General features: G+C 42.1%; 1 protein-coding gene across 1 annotated transcript in view; it reads right to left on the bottom strand.

The window, feature by feature from the left end:
• The window catches only part of slc4a3 (solute carrier family 4 member 3), a 32,756-nt gene extending 20,749 nt beyond the window's left edge, over positions 1–12,007 (bottom strand). The window contains exons 1-4 of the mRNA XM_073473193.1: positions 11,959–12,007; positions 9,888–10,138; positions 9,585–9,766; positions 7,513–7,739 (exon numbers count right to left, since the gene is read on the bottom strand). Coding sequence (XP_073329294.1) covers positions 7,513–7,739; positions 9,585–9,766; positions 9,888–10,138; positions 11,959–11,992 — 694 coding nt within the window. The 5' untranslated portion in view covers positions 11,993–12,007. The remainder of the gene's footprint in view (positions 1–7,512; positions 7,740–9,584; positions 9,767–9,887; positions 10,139–11,958) is intronic.
• Positions 12,008–21,120: the final 9,113 nt, after the last annotated feature.

Raw genomic sequence — 21,120 nt, 5'->3', positions numbered from 1 at the left:
CTCCAGATTTGTTTAATCTTTAACCCTGTAGGCTTTATCCCCAACCAGCACTGACTCAAGTGACATCACTTGAGGTAATCAGGTTATCAGCTTTCACACAGCTCCATGTGTGACTGTGGAAGGGCTTTATATAAAACTGGTTTCACAAATGCAGCAGAACGGCACAAGACCTGTAGAACACGTGAAAGTGTAGTACCAAAAGTAGCTCGGGATGGACGGATGGATGGATGGATGGATGGGTCAAACACAGGGTTTCACCCTTAAAACCCAGGTATCCTGTATCGTGTGTAATGTTGACTTATTCTAACCTATGTACATAAGTTGACACATGAACGTACTTACCCTAACCCTAGTCAGACTTAGGACATGATCTTTTCCTAAACCTAACAAGTGTTGCCTAAACAACTGTGACTGTCAGCTGAAATGTTTCCTTCATTTTGAGGTTGTAACTGGATAATATGTTTTAATGCCAACTTGACAATGAAATGCAAACTGTGGCACTGATACGGAGGACTGGCAGGACATAATCCTGGGTTGAACGCAGTGTGGCTTCCAGGCCGAGAGACACACCCGAAGCAGGTCATCAATTTTTGATTTTTCCCCAAAGCTTGAACTGAACAAACAAGACCAAGTGAGTCCAAAGCCTGTTTAACCACCAAAGCCAGCAGCTCTGTGACGCTGTTCTTAGGCAAAGCAGTCATTTTAGCTCAATGCTAACATCAGCATGATGACACGTTCAAAATGCTAATCTTGCCAACATGCTGATAATTGGCAAGTTATGTTCACCAAGGTCACAAGGATGCTAACAAGTACAGCTCAGGCAGACGTTCGTCAGTTTTATAGGTATTTCTTTATTATCCAAAGAGCGTCATTACGATTCATCCTCTGAGGACCATGAACCTCTGACACATTAACCCAGCTGGGTCTATCTGGTTTTCAGCTACAATTGAACCAACTGCAATTAAGTATTTTTAGACTAATGTGTTGTGATCTGAAGTCTAAATACAGATAAAAAATAGCAGAACAAACACTGCTGGTCAATGAAATGTCTTTCCGCTCTAGCTGTGGCTGACCCCGAAAACTAAATGAGTGCCACTGGATCAATAGGAAAGCAGGAAACAGCAGCAGTCGAGCACCGTGTCAATTCGCTCAATACTGTGCACAATGCTGTTCAGTGTGTGGCCATGAATGAGCCTTATATTGCCATTAATTACCAAGCAGCAAGCTACATAATCAATGGAAACAAGTGAGCTCCCATCCATTGATCATCCATATAAAAATAGCATTAAAATGCTCGGCCCTGTGAGTTTTTTTCCATTGTGTTATGATTGCATCAGAACTTCCTTCATTGGAGGTTTGACGTCACTTTCACTACTGTCATGACCTAAAAACTTGCATTGAATGGACAGAACCGTTAACGCTGCTCAGCAAGAGCAAAGATTAAAACACAGCTTCACAAAACTTACGTATAGGCTCGAGCGGCGACCCCAGCTGAGTGTGGATCGACTCGAGCAAGTCATAGTCATCAAAGTCCAAAACAAACTCTTCAAAGTCAAACCCCTCCGCATTGGACAATGAGCTATGGTGCTCATGAATGAGCTGCTTTGGGGTGCCTCTCTGGGCGCTGCCGCGAGCTTCGGGACCATGTTCCTCAGTTAAATCCTTCTGATCGGAGCTCCTGTGCCCCTGGTTCTCCACTCCCTCAATGTCTGTCATCTCCACGGTCGGTACCTCCTCCTATCCTCCTCTCTCCGAGTGGACACACTGCTCATCCAGTGCTTCCAACTCTTCAACGCCGTCGCTCGCCCTGGGTCACAGTTCTGATGCGACTGGGTCTTTGCAGGGACGACTAGCCAACCCCAGTGTATAAACTTTGGGAACCGGCTCCAAGATCAGGTTATTCAGGCAACCAAGATATAAAACTGCTTGAGTTCAGGTAGTCCAACTTCTGGTGAAGAAGTTATACGAAGCATGAAACAAGCACCAAAGAAAAGTCCTCGAAAGTCTCAGAATAATCACCCTGCAAATCAAAAAGTACAGACACAAGATCGTAAATGTCCTAAATGCTCTTCAATCCAAACAAAATGCAAAGTTGGAGCTACACCCTCAGGCAGAAGCCCCCCTGCCTGCTGGATCCACGAACAGAGAGATGCACGAATGGTAGCGACATTTGCTTTTTGCTGCAACTCCTGCAGGAAGTATTGATAAGGGACGGTCTACTTTGTGCTGAATGGTAGTGCCGCCCTTTTTTAATGATGTCCCCTCTGCCCATTGATCTTCGTGGCTGTTGGAACATAAAGTGGATCTGAGCAGAAGAGTTGATGCTTTTTTTTCTGTTTCCATAGAGCCGCCATCACTTTCCGAACATGTGACGTTGCGCAGGAGGGTAAAGTTCAAGCTCCAAAAGGTTGTCGTCTCTGACCCATTAGCATTAAACTACAAAAGAAATAATAATACATGCAGATATACACTGAGAACTCCAAGTACACAGACACTACTAGTAGAATAACACCTAGAAAGGACCAGCTCCAGCACTCTGCTTAGTGAGATATCATGGTGCTAATTATCAGAGCGAGCTGCACCATTCCTGTCCCTGGGTCTCCATGGAAACCATGCGTCCCCTGAGGTGTCGTGGTCTGACTCTTATACAACAGGTGCGCCAGTGTGAGCTAAACAGGACCCTCGCTAAAAACATGCACGGCACGCATGAGTGTTTTATGTGTGTCTCTACGTGTTTGTACGTGTGCACCTGTCGTGTTTCCATCTGTACTGACTTTCATTTGCGTTTTTTCAGTTTATTAGGAAATGCATCACTTAAAAGGTCAATATTCAAATGATATATTGACGTATCATACATGGATATCTGCCAAGCATATGTTCAAATGTCTCTTATATTCCATAAAAGTAATTTAATGAAATGATGCAGCTGTTGGATGATTGCCTCCAGCCTCCCAGCCGGTCTGTTGAACACCTGTTGGATCCACTTGTATACGACGGCTTTCACAGGTTGATCCATGACTGTAAATTTTGGGAGAAACTCCAGTCTGCGGTGTCGGGACGGACACTTTGCATGAATTCAGTTTCTGTATAAGCATGACAGCTATTTAAGTCAGCTCCTCAGTCGCCCTTTAAATAATGATATTTAAAATTGAACAGACCATGGACCAAAAACTGCCCCTGAAGACTAATTATGATCCTCCTTCGATGTTGTACCACCTGCTGTCACAGGACTGGCGTCCCATGCTGAGATCACGTGGTGATAACTGAGTGACTAGCAGTGACTGGCACTGCTGAAAGCCCCAGAAATACATTTCCCACATATTATCCCATGTCTCTGTCTCTGTCTCACCTCACTGCACTCAACCAAGCTAGCTGCTTATTCATTTAAAAAATAACGAGGTGCAATCAGCAAGGAAATCACCACTTTGTCGGCCTAATTAACAGCCAAATCATCGAAACATACTCGACTTTATAAATGTAATTAGAGAAAAATGATGTCTGACTGAGATAGGGAAGGACTGAGACAGTGGCAGAGAGCAAACCACAGCAGTTTAGTTTAATTTCACTCATTTTTTTAAAGTAATGAAAATCTATTTGCTGTTAACTGTTTCAGCCGGCAAAGGTGATGCTCAGTGGAAAGAGCAGCCCGGGTGATTCAGCCGAAAAATCACAGTAACACTAAACGCAACCAGGTTACCGATGACTAGGTTGTAGCAGAGGGACACAGCGGTGGGACACATTGGCCTGTCAATGTCGAGCTCCACTCCCTGCGAGCCCGATGAGTTGACTCTGGTTGGCCTGTTTCCTGATCCAGATGGTCCCTAAACAGTCAATGATCACTCTGCTCTGTTAAAGCAGGAAAAGCCAGAGGCAGGGTCGCTGCTAAAGGAGAATCGACTGCAGCCTCTGTTAATTACAGCCCCTGGACGCTGTGAGAGAGCTTTTCTTTCTGGCAACACAAACTTTTACCTCTCTATCTTTCTCTCCTCTCCTCTTATTCTTTTTCTCTTTCTATCTATATTATTTTCTTTGCTTTTAATATTCTGTGGTCAGTTTTGTTCAGCTGCATCCAAGCTACAAAAACCAGATACAAAGCATGTGTGAACTGTTGCAATTATTTCTTTTTAAATCATTTCAAAATGAAAAATGATGTTTCCTCTTCAGCCAGAAGGGGGCACTACAACCTGCAGTGTCTTCAGTTCTTTCCAAACATTTAACTCTGTATTTGTTCCTGGAGGATTCATAGTTATAATATTATGATACGTTGGGCAGCCATTTTGCAAGATGACGCCTGTAAGTGATGAAAATGTATGTAAAGTATGTTTTCTATTTGAAGATGCGATGGGTTCTGATGCATCCGAGCAGATACTGTAACGTCTCTGTTCTCCATCCTTTTTTTTGTGTTATTATCGTGGGAAGCTCGTTTCCAACAGTGTGTGAGGGGGCCAGGAGCTGTGTGGGTTGGCTTCATGAGACAGAACGTGTGGGACGCCCACGGTGGAGACAAATCGTTGGCAGCAGTGAGAAAAAAAACTTGTCAATGGTCATCAGCAGAGCAGCGAGGGAGTCGATAAATGTTGTAACGAGCTTTCCAGAGTGACCACTATTTGGAAGAGGAGGGACTAATAACAGTAACATTTATCTTTTTACCATGTTTACACACTGGTGAAGCTAATGTCGTTCCATTAGAGATTAAAAGATTAAAGATATTTATCAATTAAAAATACTGTTGCAATATTTCTGATATTTTTAGGCTTTTTATATATAAATACTTATTTATTTTGTTATTTATTTATTTAAATATAGTGTATAAACAGCATTGATGGTTGGTGAAACTAAATATTAACGTATTTTCCTCTATTAACAGGACAAAATAAAGAATTTAACAGATAACATGTAGCATGCACATAAAAACATAAGCGACAGTGTATATATACTTAAGGTTTCTTATTTACCGGCTCTTTTGTGTGCAGAAAGAAGCTGCACACAAAAGAGCAGCAGCTGCTGAGTCACTCTGTCAGGGAAAATGATAACTTGGTTAAAAATAACCAGAGAAGAAATACTTTGTGTGCGTGTGTGTGTGTGTGTGTGTGTGTGTGTGTGTGTAAAAGAAAAAATCAAAGGGTGGGATCCTGATATGTCTTTATACAAAAGAGATCGAAGATCCAGTTACTAAAGATGGTCAGACGAGTCATGTACTGATATTTACATCCAAAACAGCCTTGATTTCTTTGAACTGTTAATGTGGCGTGTAGGCAGAGTAGATCACTGTGTAGTAGTGCCTTTCACGGCCAGCAGAGGGCGCTGAACCCAACACAAAATGGCTTAATCCAGCATTCGCAAGATGAAAATACAATCTGAACACAACATTTTATTTCTGGACACGTTTAAAAGTGATATTCTGACAGAGACCTTGGTGAAACAGGCCTGTGATGAGACATTTACACTGTATTTGAATCATCAGGGGCAGTCTGCAGAGGATCCAGCTCTCTGGCAGGTAGAAAAGGTGCTGACGATGCACTTCCTTTACTGTTCAGAACAGAGCCAAGAGTCTGTGCTCTGTGTTCAGATCAGAGAGCTGATGCAACTAAAAATGGACACACTCACTCATTCATCTAATACCTTTTAATCTTGATAATATTTGGCATCCTTGCTCTGGACGGGTACCTCACACATCACTAGTGTTGTGTAGGTAAAGCATGATTAAAATCATTGTTGGAGCTGCAGCATTTGAAATTCATCAGGCTGAACGTGCATTAAAACATGCTTCGTGCATGACTGCATGAACCGCTATAGACGCTCGGCAGTTATATCACGAATATCCTAGCAACCACATCTATCATGGAGGTCTGATGGAGAACTGGTGGAGCTCAGTCACTGGCTGGTATCACAAAGATCCCCCCACCATGTTGTTGTGGCGTGGGTGAAAAGTAAAAACTGAGTCATCTCCGGAGGTACGTTCAACAACAACAGCAGCAGCAGAGGAAATCATCTCGCATGCCCCTGCTCTCAGGCCTCCATTTGCTAATGTAATATAATTCATTATTTAACAGTAATGTGGTCATGTCATGACTCGGTGGGACAAAATACGCAACTGACTCACAGTTAAACCACTATTGCAATAGCCGACAGGGAAAAAATACTATAGATGCCTGAAAATAACATCGTTGTTTGGTGTATTTTGCTCTCTTCACTCCTACACTCTATTAAAAGGTGTTTAAGTGATTGAACTCTGAATGTAACGCGTTCGAACGCACCGATAACGACGGCCTTAAAATGACCTCAGAGTTAAATCGGCGCTATGGAGAAGCAGTTAACACTGTGAGGTCTCTTGAGCTCTGGAGTGTGAGTATTTCTGATTAACCTGGTAGGAGGCGTTTAAACTGCAAAACAAGAGCCTTCAAACGTTGTTCCTGTCAACATTAGTCGCTTTGTCAGCAAGTTTACAGCTGAATATAATCAGAAACGCAACATGTTTCTTTGGTACAGACCAAACAGATGTCACATCATCACGATTTTAATGAATTTTTCAGTGAAAATGAAAACTGTGATGCAAAAAAAAGATCATTACCACTAACTGTGAGTCACATGGCAATCGTATTATCAGTCAATATGATTTTTTAACCACATCATCCCGCCCTACTTGAGAAGAATATCAGCTCATTACAACAAAACTCATCACTTGTCTCAGCGTGTTAGCTGGTTATCGACCTGCGTGTGCTAATATGAGGCGTTCAATAAGACGCTGAGGGTTAGCAGAGGCTACATGTAGCCTGCTTCCAGACCACTGCTCATGTTTCTGTGTTTTCCGACATTAGAAAATGTCTGGCTTTCTGCTTATTGATGGCCGGTTCCCCGGTTAGAATAAATGAGTGACTTGTAGGTGGAATTGAGAATGTGGATATTAACCTCCTGTGTCAGACCCACATCACAGATCCCCTAAGTCCCCCATGTTTCCCTCACTTATGCCTTTCCTTGCGTCTTAGTCCCTCTCACCGAGGACGATGGAAAAACAGAAGGAAATCATGTGAGGAAAGAATGGAAATGTGTTTTACGAATAATAAGACGTCCTTTCCTCTAAAGCGTCAAGTGAAGCAACATCTGCCATCTTGATTAAATATGCCTGATGAAGGGGCAGAGTGTTTATATGCCACGGTGTTCAGCTGAGAGTCGTCTAGGAAGACTGCTCTTGTGTATCCTCACAGCTCCTCAGACATAAGAGCTTTGGGACGGCAAGCAAGATGGCAGACAAGGACGATTTCCCCTTCAAGAGAAGATCAAGGAGCGAGGAGAAAACAAATAAGAGTCTTGGGATTTTCCCCCGAGTCATAGACAAAAGTTTGCATGAAGTGTGGATGAGACTGACGCAGCTGTACAGGCGGTTGTTAGTTTATAATCCCAAAAACAATAACACAGCTAACGTATAAACCCAGTGGATAATAACTATCGAGTTGTCATGATGTTGGTCATAAAAAAACACAGAAATCACCTAAAAGACCTTTATCTCCTTACTTTTCATGTCATCCAGATCGGCGCTGGCCAACATCTGGGCCTCGGCCTCGTCGGTGGGCACCTGCTGGTAGACGGCCGTCTCCAGGGCCGTCATGCTGCCGATGCAGATCCGCTCCCGCAGGTCGTAGTTGCTCCGCTGGGCGCCCGCCAGGCGATGGTGGACGGGCTTCCTGCGGAACCAGCCGCGGGTCGTGGTCGAATTTGAGGGATCTGATCCTGGGGGAACACTGACAGAGAGGACGGATACATTAGGAAATACTGTCACACAAAATGTAGATGCTTCACAATAAACACAAAGATTCAAACAGAAGTTTAATGTTGCTGTTGACTGAAATTCTGTGACGTGCCTCTTGGTTTGCATTGCTGCCTGTCCACCAGCAGGGGGCTTCACAACACAACAACACAGCAGGATCTCCTCAACAACCCTCTGAGTCATCCTCAGCTGCTTTCACTCAAACACAGCTGAACGATCCTGCATGGCTCCGGCACGATGGTGTTTCTGTTCCCTTTTTGTTCAACCAGGCATCAGCAGAGCCAAATACCTGAATCACCAGAGGGTCCCTGACCTCGATGCAGCAAACTGCACACATCATAAATTCATAATTATGGAAAAAAAACAAAACAAATCAAGTCATATTCTGATGGTTATGGTTTTATTTTATTTTGCTAGCCAGATGGGTCATCTAGGATTCAGCTGGAGCCATTAATGAGCCATTACAGTCTTAAGAACGGCACATGTGGGTTATTAGTCTTGATTTGTCTGATGTTCACGTTCCTAATGAAACATTAAAGTTGCTAATGTACAGTTGACATGCATACAACTGAGCCTCTGTGTGCAATTAGAGCAGAAACATCCCTCTGCTCTTTTTCTGTTGTGTGCTGCTAAAAAGCTTTGCTACTGTAAGCGTCGATGCATCTGATGCTGGGGGTCGGCTCCCAATTTAGAAAAGAACAATAAAGAATATTAATCATCTCATCTTAATCCAGCTTTGTGTTCCTCTCTTATATAACAGACAACAGAAAACTCGCTCCTGACCGACTGCAGGAGGCCGTTAAACCATGAAACAATACACCGCAAACATTGTTCCTGTGTGAAAATAAACCAGCGTCGGTAAACCCGCCCAAAAGGCATATTAAACTGCTGGGAACCATAGCAACGCACTTCTGCGTAATGTGTGCTTCATTCTACATTACTGGTAAACCCTCCCCGGTGAAACGGAGGGTAAACTGACGACAAACAAGCTTATAAGCTGCACAATAAATATGTTTTTATATCAATCGACCACAGTGGATTAAAGACTGCATGTAATATGAAAAGGAGCAGCTCCCCTCGGCTCTACGGAGCGTTTTAGCATCTCCAAGCCGACTGTTTTTAGTATTCTGGCCCACATCTTTACTTCATTCTCGTTGCTCTGATTAACAGCCACAGCAGGCAGCTTTCCTGGCCAGCACCAACCCGTTAGGCAAAGTTAGACAGTAGTCAGTGAACATAGTGGAGCGTTTAGCAGCTAAAAAGACAGATATTTGACAAACGAGTTGGTGGAGACCAAAACAGAGCTCAAAAGAGAGCGAATACTAGACTTATGTTGATCACTTACCTCAAAATGACCATGCAAAGTAGACTAAAAATGTTGAGTTGTTAAAACTTTTTAGTTCATACAACTTGAAAGTAATAGTCTACTTTACTTGGTAATTCTCAGGTAATTGGTTTGGTTTGGTTTTGGCCGTGCTATAGCAGCAAAAGCTCAGCTGTTTCAAAATAAATACTTTTTATTTTTGGCGGTAACAAAACACGCTATCCATCCAGCAGACACGTAGCAACATTAGCATTCAACCTGAGTCACGTAGCTGTGTTTTTTGGCTAATTAGCTGCTAAAGAGCCAGATATTTCACTAGTTACTTGTTATATGTAGCTTTACACGAGCTAACTGCTAACTCTGTCTGCTGCTTGGTGTTGTGAATGTAGCATTCTGCCTGTTTGAGTCTATTTTCCAACTGTCAGCTGGTGAGAATGTGCCCGACATCAAATTTGTGGGTCTGGAAACAACAAAGGGAACGACCGGACATCGCACCTGCTGCATGCTGCTTCCTCTCCGTCCACCTCCTCGTTCTGTCCGAGATCAACGATCCCCCCGTTAAGAGTCTCCCTCTTTATCAGAGTTGGTGCAGCTTTCCTCGACAATTCTTCGTTTTCCGTGTGAAAGGCAGTGAGCGGGAGGGGTTCCTCCAAGTCCTCTTGGCTCCCCAAACTAAACTGAGAGGAAGAGGAAGATCAGTGAGAGAGGAGCAATACGCCAACATGTTGTAATACCTGAATACTTCATCCTGCCACCTTCACCCTGCGGAGGTCCCGTGGTTCCTCAGTCTTATTTTACCTGTGGTTGGATGACATTTAGGTCTGTGGGCGTGGCGACCGTCCCCTGTCCGTCCGTCTCAGACTCCGCCTCTTCCTCGTCTACCTCGTGGATGGTGGGTGTAACGTCGGACGGCGGCAGTGAGGTCTTTTTTTTCTTCCGCTTCTTTTTGCGCCTTCTGTCCGTGCTGTGCACCCTCTTGCGTAAACGCTGGGGCAGGGGCAGGTGGGTGGATAAGGGGTGGTGCGTGTGGTGAAAAGTGTGTCTGTGATCTGTATAAAAAATGAAAATGATGAATAAAATCAAAGGTTGAACTTCTTTTTCCTGACTGTAAATAGTGTCATACAGTGTTCAGTCCTTTGTCCCTTTGTATCGCAGGACTAACGGCACTCGGGAACCCAATCGGGAATTTAATCTACGCAGTTTCGAGCTATAACACGCAAGCATTTGCATCACGATATGCATTAAAACTCAAATAGTTACCCTGAAATTTGAGTAGCTAAAGCATCATATTTAAATACAGTCTTGAGTTTCAGCACACACTGCCTGACGGTGTTTTTTTAGCTGCAGCCTTTTGATTCCATTAAATTAAATATGCAAGGAGGGAAAAAAATGCTGCCACTCTCAGAGGAGGAGCTCTCTCTCCCCCTAAATCCCTATTAAACACTTGAAAGACACAGCACAAACAAAAGCTTTAGACTTTAATTAACATGCAATAATGGAGAAATGCACTGTTTTAATGAACATCAAAAGAAATCTGCTCCATCTAATCTCAGCCACTATTATCTCCTACCAGAGCATCTGCTCATCTGTCACACTAATCCACCAATGTACTGATTTACACACAAAATCTGCTGTCCTGCCCTAAAAACTGATCTCTTAATCTAATACAACTCAAACTGTGACAGACAAGGTCAGTATTTACACACACACATAAGCACATTAATATTTAACTGGATTATAATCTTACAAAATAAAGTGGTTTTACAACAGCATAAACAGTCATAGTGGATGATTCTGCTATGAGACTGATATTCGATGCTAATGGATCTGTGAGGCTGTGGTGCTATACGCTAACGTCAGCATCCTAACATGGTCAGACTAACAGTGTCAATGTGCTGATGTTCAGCAGGTATAATATCGACCATGTTCACCGTCTTAGCTTGGTGTGTTAGCATGCTAGCATCTGCTATATCCAAGAGTTTCCTGGGAAGGTCACTGAGAAGGTTGCTGGGGAAAACATACAGATTGTTTCTTCCAGTGCTCCGCAAAAGTAGCGCAAGTAAGAAAGTAAGAAGGAGTAGCTAAGTGGGGCAAAGCAGTAATAAGATTGTTGGTAGTATTCACTCGATAAAATCGCTATCAGAGGGATTTGTTATCAGAGGGATTCATCTTCTGGGCACCGTGAATCATTGCAACATATTTCAGGGTAATCCCTCTGAGAACTTGACTCCTAAAAATGTTCCTAAAAAAACAAAGTTCTCAATCTTATAATGGTGCTACAAGAAATTTGCAGGGATCACCAGTTAGTGGGATTCATCCTCTGGGGACCATGAATTCATGTGCCAAATTTCATGGCAATACGTTCAATAGAAATTTAACAAAAAAAAAAAAAATGTTAGGTTAGAGGATACATCAGAGGGTTAGTCAAGGCAATAGTATTCACCCTCTGGGGACCATGAATATCTTCAGACCATTTCATGGTCTTCCATCTTGTAGTTGTAGTGAAATCTTAGGCCTTGATAATGCTAGAGAAATAGCCAGTCAACCACATAATTCATTAGCATTCATCCTCTGGCTACCATGAATCATTTCACCAAATTCCAGGGATCACCACCCTCTGGAGACTATGAATATCTCTAGAATTTTTTATGGCCATCCATCTTGTAGACAAAATTCATCCTCCTGGCACAGTGAATCATTGCACAAAATTTCAGGGCAATCCATCCAATAACTTGACTGGATATTTCAATGGGATTCATCCTATGGGAACCATGAATGTTTCATGGCAATGCATCTGGAAACGAACAGTTTGTAAGTGACAGTTATTGTGTAATTGGAGGTATATCATCCACACGGTAGCTTCGCTTACATTCAAAGTCTTTCTCGGTGTAGTGTCGGCCCATCCTGTCTCCACTGGTGGAAGCGGAGTCGCTGATGATGTCTCCAAAGCGCTCCACAGACAGCGCTTTCTCCAGGTTCTCCTCCTCGTCTTCATCCTCCTCATCATCCTCCACTGGACCCTCCTCATCCTCCTCCTCCACCTTCACCTGGAGCAGGGTTAAGAGAAAGAGGAACATTTGAAAACACTTAAGAGGTAGATAAGGAAAGGAAGTAAGGATACAAATGTTGATATCTTCATGTATGGGCTGTTCTCTTGCAATAATAATTACAGTGTGGGATGAATCATATTCACTGTGATGAATGGGGGAATCTGTGCATGCAGAAAGCAGTCACCATCGCTGATTGCATGATTATTACATGGATTGTGCCGCTCTGATTAGTGTATTATATGTACTTCCCAGGACGGTAATGCAATCAGACGTTCTTTTAGCATAACACAGCTTGGCTCTGACATCACGAACAGGGAATACAGTCGTGCTAAATCAAAGTTGAATCCTAATGCAGGATGAACATGGAACAAATGAACATGGGGGAGATCCATCACCAATTCTGCAGCACATCTATAACAGTGGTTCCCGTCCTGTTTCCTTAAGGGATCCCTTGTTTCAGTCTCTATTGATGCCCGCAGAGCTTAAGTCTATAGGAAGAGTGGAACAAGGAACAATCACCTTGTCCTTTCAGTCAAGAACGAGGGACAACCAGAAGATCCTGGTCAGAAGACCTACTGTAAGTGACCTACTGGTGAGAATGGACCAAGTCAGAGATGAACATCAGTGCCACAAGAATCTTAAAACTTAATGGAGAGCAAATGTAAAGAATTTATTAATCCCTGACAGTTGGCCTTCTTACGCAGGTCGAGGCTGTTTAGCAGAGACTGAAAAGTCTGTGAATGTAGCTTAGTCTTCACCATGCCCTTATCCTGTGAGATTTTTGTTAATTCAGTATCTTAAATAATAATCCAAACTTTATAAATAAAATTTTTAATTTGTTTTCTTTTTTTAATGAATGAAATACTGATATAAAGGCCACTTTATCAACATTTTACTACACCTCTTTTAATCAAGAAGACGGCGACCGCCTGTTAAGACTTGCAGTAATATGCTGATTTCAAGATATACCGTGGTTTGAAAATTGATTTAATTTATCATACCACATTTTCTTGTCTATTGTATTGAATATTACTGTATTAGTGTTATTAAACAATAAATACATTTAAAGTCGATATCAAGTTTCATGTCTATCAGTACATCAAATGTAATATGTCATATGTGTATGATAAAGAGTTTGTTTAACCAAAAAACTCCTCTGTTTTCATTCCTTTAAGGGTCGTTGTAATTGATAATAATTGTGTAATACCATATACTGTGATATTGTTAAACTGTGACACTGTCCTGCCCCAATTTAAGCCAAAAGCCACCACAGTTGGCCTTACACCGAAACCAGAAACAATTCTGTCTCAGTACAATAGGCACATAGTGTCTGTACATCCTCCACTCTACGTATAGAGGACATCAAATCAATACAACAAAGTGCTAAGCAGCAGAGAAACTAATGCATTAGACGGCCCCTGGAGACGGTGAAAGCTGGAGGGAGTGTCCTGTCGGAGCCTTTTTGGGGGCCTCTGATAGGTCAAATCACCGGGACAGGCTGCTTCCTCCGCCTCAGATTGGTGCTGGCACGGCGAGCACTCTGGCTTCTGTTCTGTGGTCTCAGATTTCTCTGTGCCAGGGCTCCATTACTTCCTAATTACCAGTGGGATGGAGGGACAGGATACGTTTAATGATCCGAGCTACCTATCTACACGAGGGCCGAAGGTAGACGAAGCCAGACGGATATAAAAGGAGAATTTTAAATTGAGCAGTAAAAATCTTGTTTTTACAGGACGACCAGCTCAATTTATTCATTACTTCAGATGCGTTATAATCCAATAAACCTATTCTAGTTTAATTTCAACCTCTCCTCTAACACCCTCCCCTCTTAATCTCGCTCTAGTAAGCACTGATTTCCAGCGTTGCACCCTGAATTTAATATGTAATGCAAGAGGGAATAATACACCCACACCAAGCTAGTTATTAGAGTAGAGGGACTTTTTCTACACCTGCTTTTTGCCTTCATCGGTGCAAATGACTCAAAACTCTTTCATGTCAGCTTTGAAGTCAGTCCGGGTGGAGGGACACAGGAGGAGGGCAACCCCGGTCCAGGTGGTGGAGGGAGTGTGTGAGGAGGATTTGGATGGCGGACAATGGAGTACAGTGATTTTTTTAGATGCGGTGCATTTTTATTAACGGTAGACCCCGATGAGATAATACATGCATGTTAAGAACAGACCCCTCTATAATTAGTTTTTGGCTACACAGAGTCTCTGCTGTCAGCCAGGAAGATTAACACTGAACATTTAATATATACATACATACAAGACTTAAAAACTTTAAAATAACGAATTAATATTAAAGGAACTTTTAAATTATATATATAGTACGTGAGAGCATAATGCATTGAGTGCAGCTGATCTGTCACTGGTTCTCTTCCCTCTAAACTCCAGAGGACCAGCCAGGAGAGAAATAACAATGTAATAAATAAAAAATAAGGTCAGGGCAGTTCCTCTCAGATGAAGAGTTACACAGTTGTTCTATATTCAATATTTTGAAAAATATCGCTTATGACGACAAAATCGATGCAGCAGAAGCAGATATTCCTTTGCAAAGAGTGGTGCCTACATTACCCACAATGCAACTCAACCACATCACAGGAGGCAATCTATCAGATTACATGCAGCTTCCTCGAGAGCCATAAAAGGCTTCATACTACTTTTTTATGGATGCGTAGTGTTCCCAAAGACCTGTAAACACACTTTAATTAGTAAAATTGGTGGAGTTGCCCTTTAAGTCAAATCTTTAAAATGTGATTGGATCGCTCAAAAGTGGGTGTGGCTTAATTATGAGTTGTGGACATACCTGCCTCACCAGCACTGTTATATCAAGTGGAAGTGGCTTTGGAATAAATATATCAATATGATACTGCTCTGCTAGCGACCCACTAGCTGGCAGTCAAGTGTGTTTTTACGTGATGGGTGGGTTATTTTCATGTAGTTGCTCCAAATCACATTTCATTAGATAAATGTACGTGAATGCCCCCCGAGGTTCACATGAGTCATCAGAAGCATTACATGCAAAAGCGTGACAAGAACAGCTTCAGGGTGCCTCGGCATCAATTCAACAGATCTCTGGATGTTCCCTCATTTGGTGTTTTGATGTTTGCTGCCCAACATGTCAATCCAAAACCTCCCATAGGTGTTCAGTTGGGTTCTGGCCATAGCAAATGATTCATCATTTTCATACTCTTCAAACCATTCAGTGAGCCTGAACAGTGAGTGTTTCATCACAGGGTAAAGGTGATCACCCAGAACAACTCTGTATTGATCTGCAGTGGACCCAAACCATGCCGACATAATGTCCCCCCACAGCATGACAGAGCCGCCACATGTTACGTTTCTCCACTCATTTATTCAGGTTTTTCCTTTATTTTTTTTTACCCTGCTGTATTTTCTGGAGGAGAGAGGACAGGAGAGGGATTATTGCTATCAAAAATACTGTGATACATACCTTTGGAAGCTAACATGGGAAAACAATTAACAAAGAAAATAGAATTCAAACTTTGAAAATGGATATTTTGCTTTATGTGTTTTTAAAGCCACTTTTTTGTTTGTTCACATTCAGTGTTACTCACAAAAGCATGTATATTTTCCAGGCGGAGCAAACCTGCTAAACATTTGGAAATCCAATATTCAAAACATATTTTGGATCTGTTTTTGGGCACATTGCTTTGTTTCTATCAGTAGAACAGCACAAAACCATCATCAGGAATGTGCATTGGGTTACCTGCAAGTATTAGCTTTTAGTATTTTCATCCTTTGCGACAGTGAACTGAATGAATCTCAAGGTTTTGGGGTGTTTGTTAGATGAAAGACGGCACTGGATGATGTTAACTTTGTACATTTTTTAAGGATGCTTTGTCATGCTGTGTAAACCAACAGGAGCACAAAGGAATTATAAAGTCCATTTGAGTCAGCGGTGTTGCCAACATGCAGATGGCAATCGCCTAATCATATTGTTATAATGAATGACGGATAAGAGCTCTCATCTGATCACAGTCTGTTTACTGTGAGTGTTAACACTCTGGGTTACCGTCGACATCAAACACGTATCAAATGAATGAAAATTCAGCTACTTTGTAATCAATTATGAGGAGAGGGGGCCGCTGTGCAGTTAAAAACATGCATGCTCTAACCTTTTCTGGTGAACTGGCCAACTTCTACACAACATTAATATTTCATATTTAATGGAATGCTGAGCCAGAGAGATGCGTTGAAATATTTATCAGCTGCTGAGTAATACAGAGGAGGGTGTGTGTGTGTGTGTGTGTCTGTGTTGTGTGTTTGACTTGTTTGTCAGGATCAACTGCTCAGGAAAACCCTCTGGAGTGAGGACACACAGAACATGGGTTATTTCTGTCTAACACATTAAGTGTGGAGCCCAAGGTGGATTGGGATCACTGTTATTAGGTCTAATATAAAGGTTAGGGAATGTAATTAGACTCAAGTTTAAAGTAACCAGCAATTGAAAACAATTTGGTTAATGTTAGAGTGAGGTTATAGTCATATTTTAAGAAGAGAAATGCTCAGGGAAGCCCAGAAAATGCACCTGACCGTCTGACTAATGAATCTGTTCTGATGACCATGCTGAAAAACGGGGTAATGTGTATGTAAATAATGTGCAAGACGTCCAAGATCAAGAATATTTACACCTGATGTGACGGTGCAGCCATAAAAATACACTGTGATGAGATATTAGGACAGTCATATACAGGATGTTATCCATCTTCCTCAGCTTCCCCAGGTAGAAGTCTTTTTCAGGTGAACTGTAGCAAAGGTTATACATCAAATTAAAGGATAAATTCACCCAAAAGTGAAAATTTCATCAATATCTACTCACCCCCTTATGCTGATGGAGAGTCAGGGGACGTTTCGTTGTCCACAAAACGTTTCAACAGTGTTGCAGCGTTCTCCTAAACAACTGAAGTAGTCGGGACTTGTTTTAAAATGCAAAACAACAACGGAAAATATATATAGATAAACAAAATGGCTCCATACTGCTCGTCTCCTGAAGCCCCGAAATCCCAAATTAATTTTGAAAGACAATATTTACACCACTATGCAAGGTGAAGCTCGTGCACCCACTTCAAACGGGGTGCGTGGTCACGCTTAACTGTTGAAGACGCCATTTTCATGATTTTTTTTTTTTTTTTTCAGTTGTGTAGGAGAACGCTGCAACACTAGTTTGCTGTGAAGCTCCAGAAATATTTGGTGGACTATGAAATTTCACCTTCATCTTCGGAGGTTTATGTCAACTTTCAGCTCGTTGGTTTTACAGCCTGCACGCTCAGTGTTCAGTCTCATAGCATCGTTTCCCTGTTTTCAGCAGAAAAGCTCTGATAAACCCACTTTGAACCACCTGCTCAACGGCACACTGCAGGTGGATAAAGTTAACAACTAGTGCACCAGATATTTCCCCTCAGGAGGTGGTGGAGACCAAAGCCAGAGCTAAAAGGAGAGTGAATACAGGTCACTACATTCATCAGTTGGCCAGAGACACATCTCCAAATGGTTGCTAAGGTTGCTCCGTATCTGCTGGATGTATAATAGCCAACTGTTTGCTAACCTGTCAGCCACATCAGTGTACGAGCTGATAATTTGTCATTGCTGTGTTGGCACATGGTTTCCACTGCCTCTAACAGTGGAAGCCAAGAAATCAGTGAATGCAGGTTAGACATGCACACTGTGATAGCCACTCAGCAGTACAATGGTGAGTAGGACAACAGCCAGTAATATAATATGTTCAGGTCTATGGATGGATATACATACTGTATCTTACAGTTGGGAACGTAGTGCTAGACTGATCTCCTCACTTCTAAAAAATCAGAGCTGATACAACTTTTCTGTTGCTTTCTGTTGCTTTCTGTTGCTTCCTGCTCTTTTTTTTATTTAGTGGCGTTTTAAAACTGCTTCCCACTCCGTCCGTCCCTTCATCCCGGCCTCTTTGATTGAAGGAGCTGGCACGCTTCCCAGACCAACAAATCACAACTAACATAAATATCAGCATCAGTGTTTTGCTTTTTCTTTTCCCCGCACAGCTGATGTTTATGAGCAATTATTAAACATGTCTTATAACTCAATGTGATATCTTTAAATGGAAGATGAGCAAGTTTCCCTTCATTCCTCTCAGTTTTCATGCACTAAAGCATCTCTGACAAACACAATTATTTCTGTAACCTCTACACTTCTAATCTGCCAGTTTCAAGCAGCAGAAATGCAATTTTTTTTTTAAACAAAGGCCAAGTCAATATTATTTTCTCTAACTAGTTTTTTTCTGTCATTTGAGCCACTGTAACTGCTTCATATCCGTCGGTGAAGTGAGAAGGCATCAAATCTTATCTCCTTATTCAACTCAGGGATGCTATCGGATCACCTCTAATACATTTAGATAATTAAACATAGACTGTAGTTAAGATAGAGACTGATACTGACTGAAAGGTTTGCAAACCACTCAGCCGAACAAATAAGAAATAACCACATGTTTGTGGTCTTTAAACCCTTTAAACAGTTTTCCCAATTTTCACCCTTGAGAATCAGATCTCAAATTTCTTAAATCTTTCTCTAACACATTACCTTACATGAGCTGTGGGTCTGAACCAAGTATGAGCCCACCGTGAAGTCACCCACTGCAGTTTGGTATTACGCCAGGCAGTCGGCGTCTTGTTTTTCCTGATGAGATCTGACTGACAACCTGTGAAAATGCTTCAATAGCGACTTGTCAATCACAAGGTAGCCACGCCCTAAAGCACACCCTGCGTTTATCGTCTATTTAACTCTAAATGGGACCATCATTTAGAAAACGAACATCATGCTGTGTTGAAGAAGACATGAGACTTGCGATCGAGACCATAAACTCAGGAAACTGTTTACTGAGGTAATAAATCAAGTGAGAAGTGGGGTCATTTTCTCATAAGCTTACATACATCGGGGCTTGTTTTTGCAACCAGTGGAGTCATTAGAAAGACTGCACATTTAAGGCACCGGGGTCATTTTTTTTATGAAGCTTTTCATAATGATTTACTTCTGTAGCAGGTGCAGCTCAAAGCAATGCAGCTTATAAAAAAAGGTATTTGACAAAACGCCAGCAAATAAAAAGAAATATCTTCACACACATTTGGAAATAAATTCTGCAGACAGATAAAAAACAGTCAAATACAAAAAAACACTGTGATTCTTGATGCACTTCCAACCCCTGTAGATCAGTTGATAAAATATGAATCCATTGGCAGGAATCTGTTCTGCGTCACTGTGCATGTGCGTCATCGTGTTAAACAAATACACTGCTGTGTGTCACTACTAGTGGTGAAAACTGCCACAGGAAACTTTTACAGTTCCCTTAAGCTCCACTGAACACTATAGTTTACATCCAGGACCTCCTGGTTTTTCAATTAAAGAACATCTTTATCTTGAGACTCCCTTAAGAGGATCTCTGACGTAAGCTGACAGCAGCTGGTGATGTTTCTGCTGCACCAATAAGACTCAGCCGGGCCAGAGGAGGTCGCATTCATATCCTCCACACACACACACACCATCACACCGGATCGCCTCAAAATAAACGATAAGTCGGTCGTAGTTTAGAGCGCCATCCGTCAGCTATAGGAGGCGATGATGCAAAGAAGCAGCCCGTCTCTCTCTATGGACGCTCGCTCTGTGTATTTTAAGTACGAGAGGGCACAAAGTAATTGAGGGTAGAAAATTGAAGGGTCCACTCATGTAGCCGAGCATTCGGCCTATTATTTCCTTCACATCAGTGTCACAATATGCTGTATGCACGCTGAGGATGACACGGTCCCCACTGTGCATAATGACACATCACCTCCTTAGTTGGCTGGAGCCATTTCTCTGAGAGGACACAGGCTAATCTGTTTCACTTGAATAGCAGCTAGAAAACATTCTGCTGTGAAGGACAGCGGCGTTTTTTCCTACAGACCCCTGAGTGACTCATCCCTGTGTTGAGACGTCAATGGGAACAATTCAGTCTTGATGACATTTAACTGCTCCGTTTATTACCGATAGTCGTTCTGTTGTGTGAGGGAATTTCTATAAACTGTTAAGGACACGAGGGAGAAGACCCGGTCGAAGCAGCATTTAAAATGGAAATGTTAATTGCAAAATCAGTCCTCTTAATGGACATCTCTGCAATAATGGAGGCGAAGTAAAACCTGCGAGGATGTTCTCACCTTTTGGGTTTTAAAGTCTAAGCAGCACAATCCCTTTTACTCATTAAATGCATTATTTTGTGTTTTATTATTTATTAGCGGTGTTGCACAATCCACTTAACCTCCTCTATGACACTATAAACTGCTCTGTGTTGGCTTATTGTCTTTTTAGTGGCTGAGCTAATTAGCTTTCTAACTGACAGAGAGCAACCTCGCAAACGTGGAGAGGTACGGTAACCGACGAGGGCCTCGTTTAGAGACGCGCAAACATTTTCTACAGAAAACAGGTGAGCTATCGTTGCGTTTTGGCTGTTCATTCACAGGACGACAGCATTTTTGAAGCCGGGCTCTGGAGTTTAATCAGTTTTCGGCATGTCACAAAGTCGCACTTGGCTGTTGAAATGAAGGCTATACGTGGCTAATGAAAATATATGTCTGGAAGTTGCTCTAGATGGCCAGAATACTGTAATATTAACCACCAAATTGCAACAAAAAAAAATAAAGTCTAGCTATCTGCTATGGGACTAGGGAGGAGAAATTGCTGCAGATGGAGAAAGAAGAGTGCATGCTTCCAGCTGGGTAGCTTCTTAGCCGTTAGCATGTTGCTCCTGCTTCATTAACAAGCTTCTAGAGCTATATATTTATCAAAGACGTGCATAAATTCTGCTGTGCAAGCGCTGGTATTACTATGTCCTTACTGAAAATGGCAAAAAAATGCCCAAATCGTGGCCATTTCACCCATTTTTATAAAACCATTAAGCCATTCTCTCTGGGAAACTTGTATTTCTAATTGTCAATAAATCAGGCTGAGTTCAGGAGT

Source organism: Pagrus major, chromosome 9 (assembly GCF_040436345.1).
Source record: "Pagrus major chromosome 9, Pma_NU_1.0".
Taxonomy (NCBI): Eukaryota; Metazoa; Chordata; class Actinopteri; order Spariformes; family Sparidae; genus Pagrus; species Pagrus major.
This window is presented reverse-complemented; position numbering and strand designations above follow the sequence as displayed.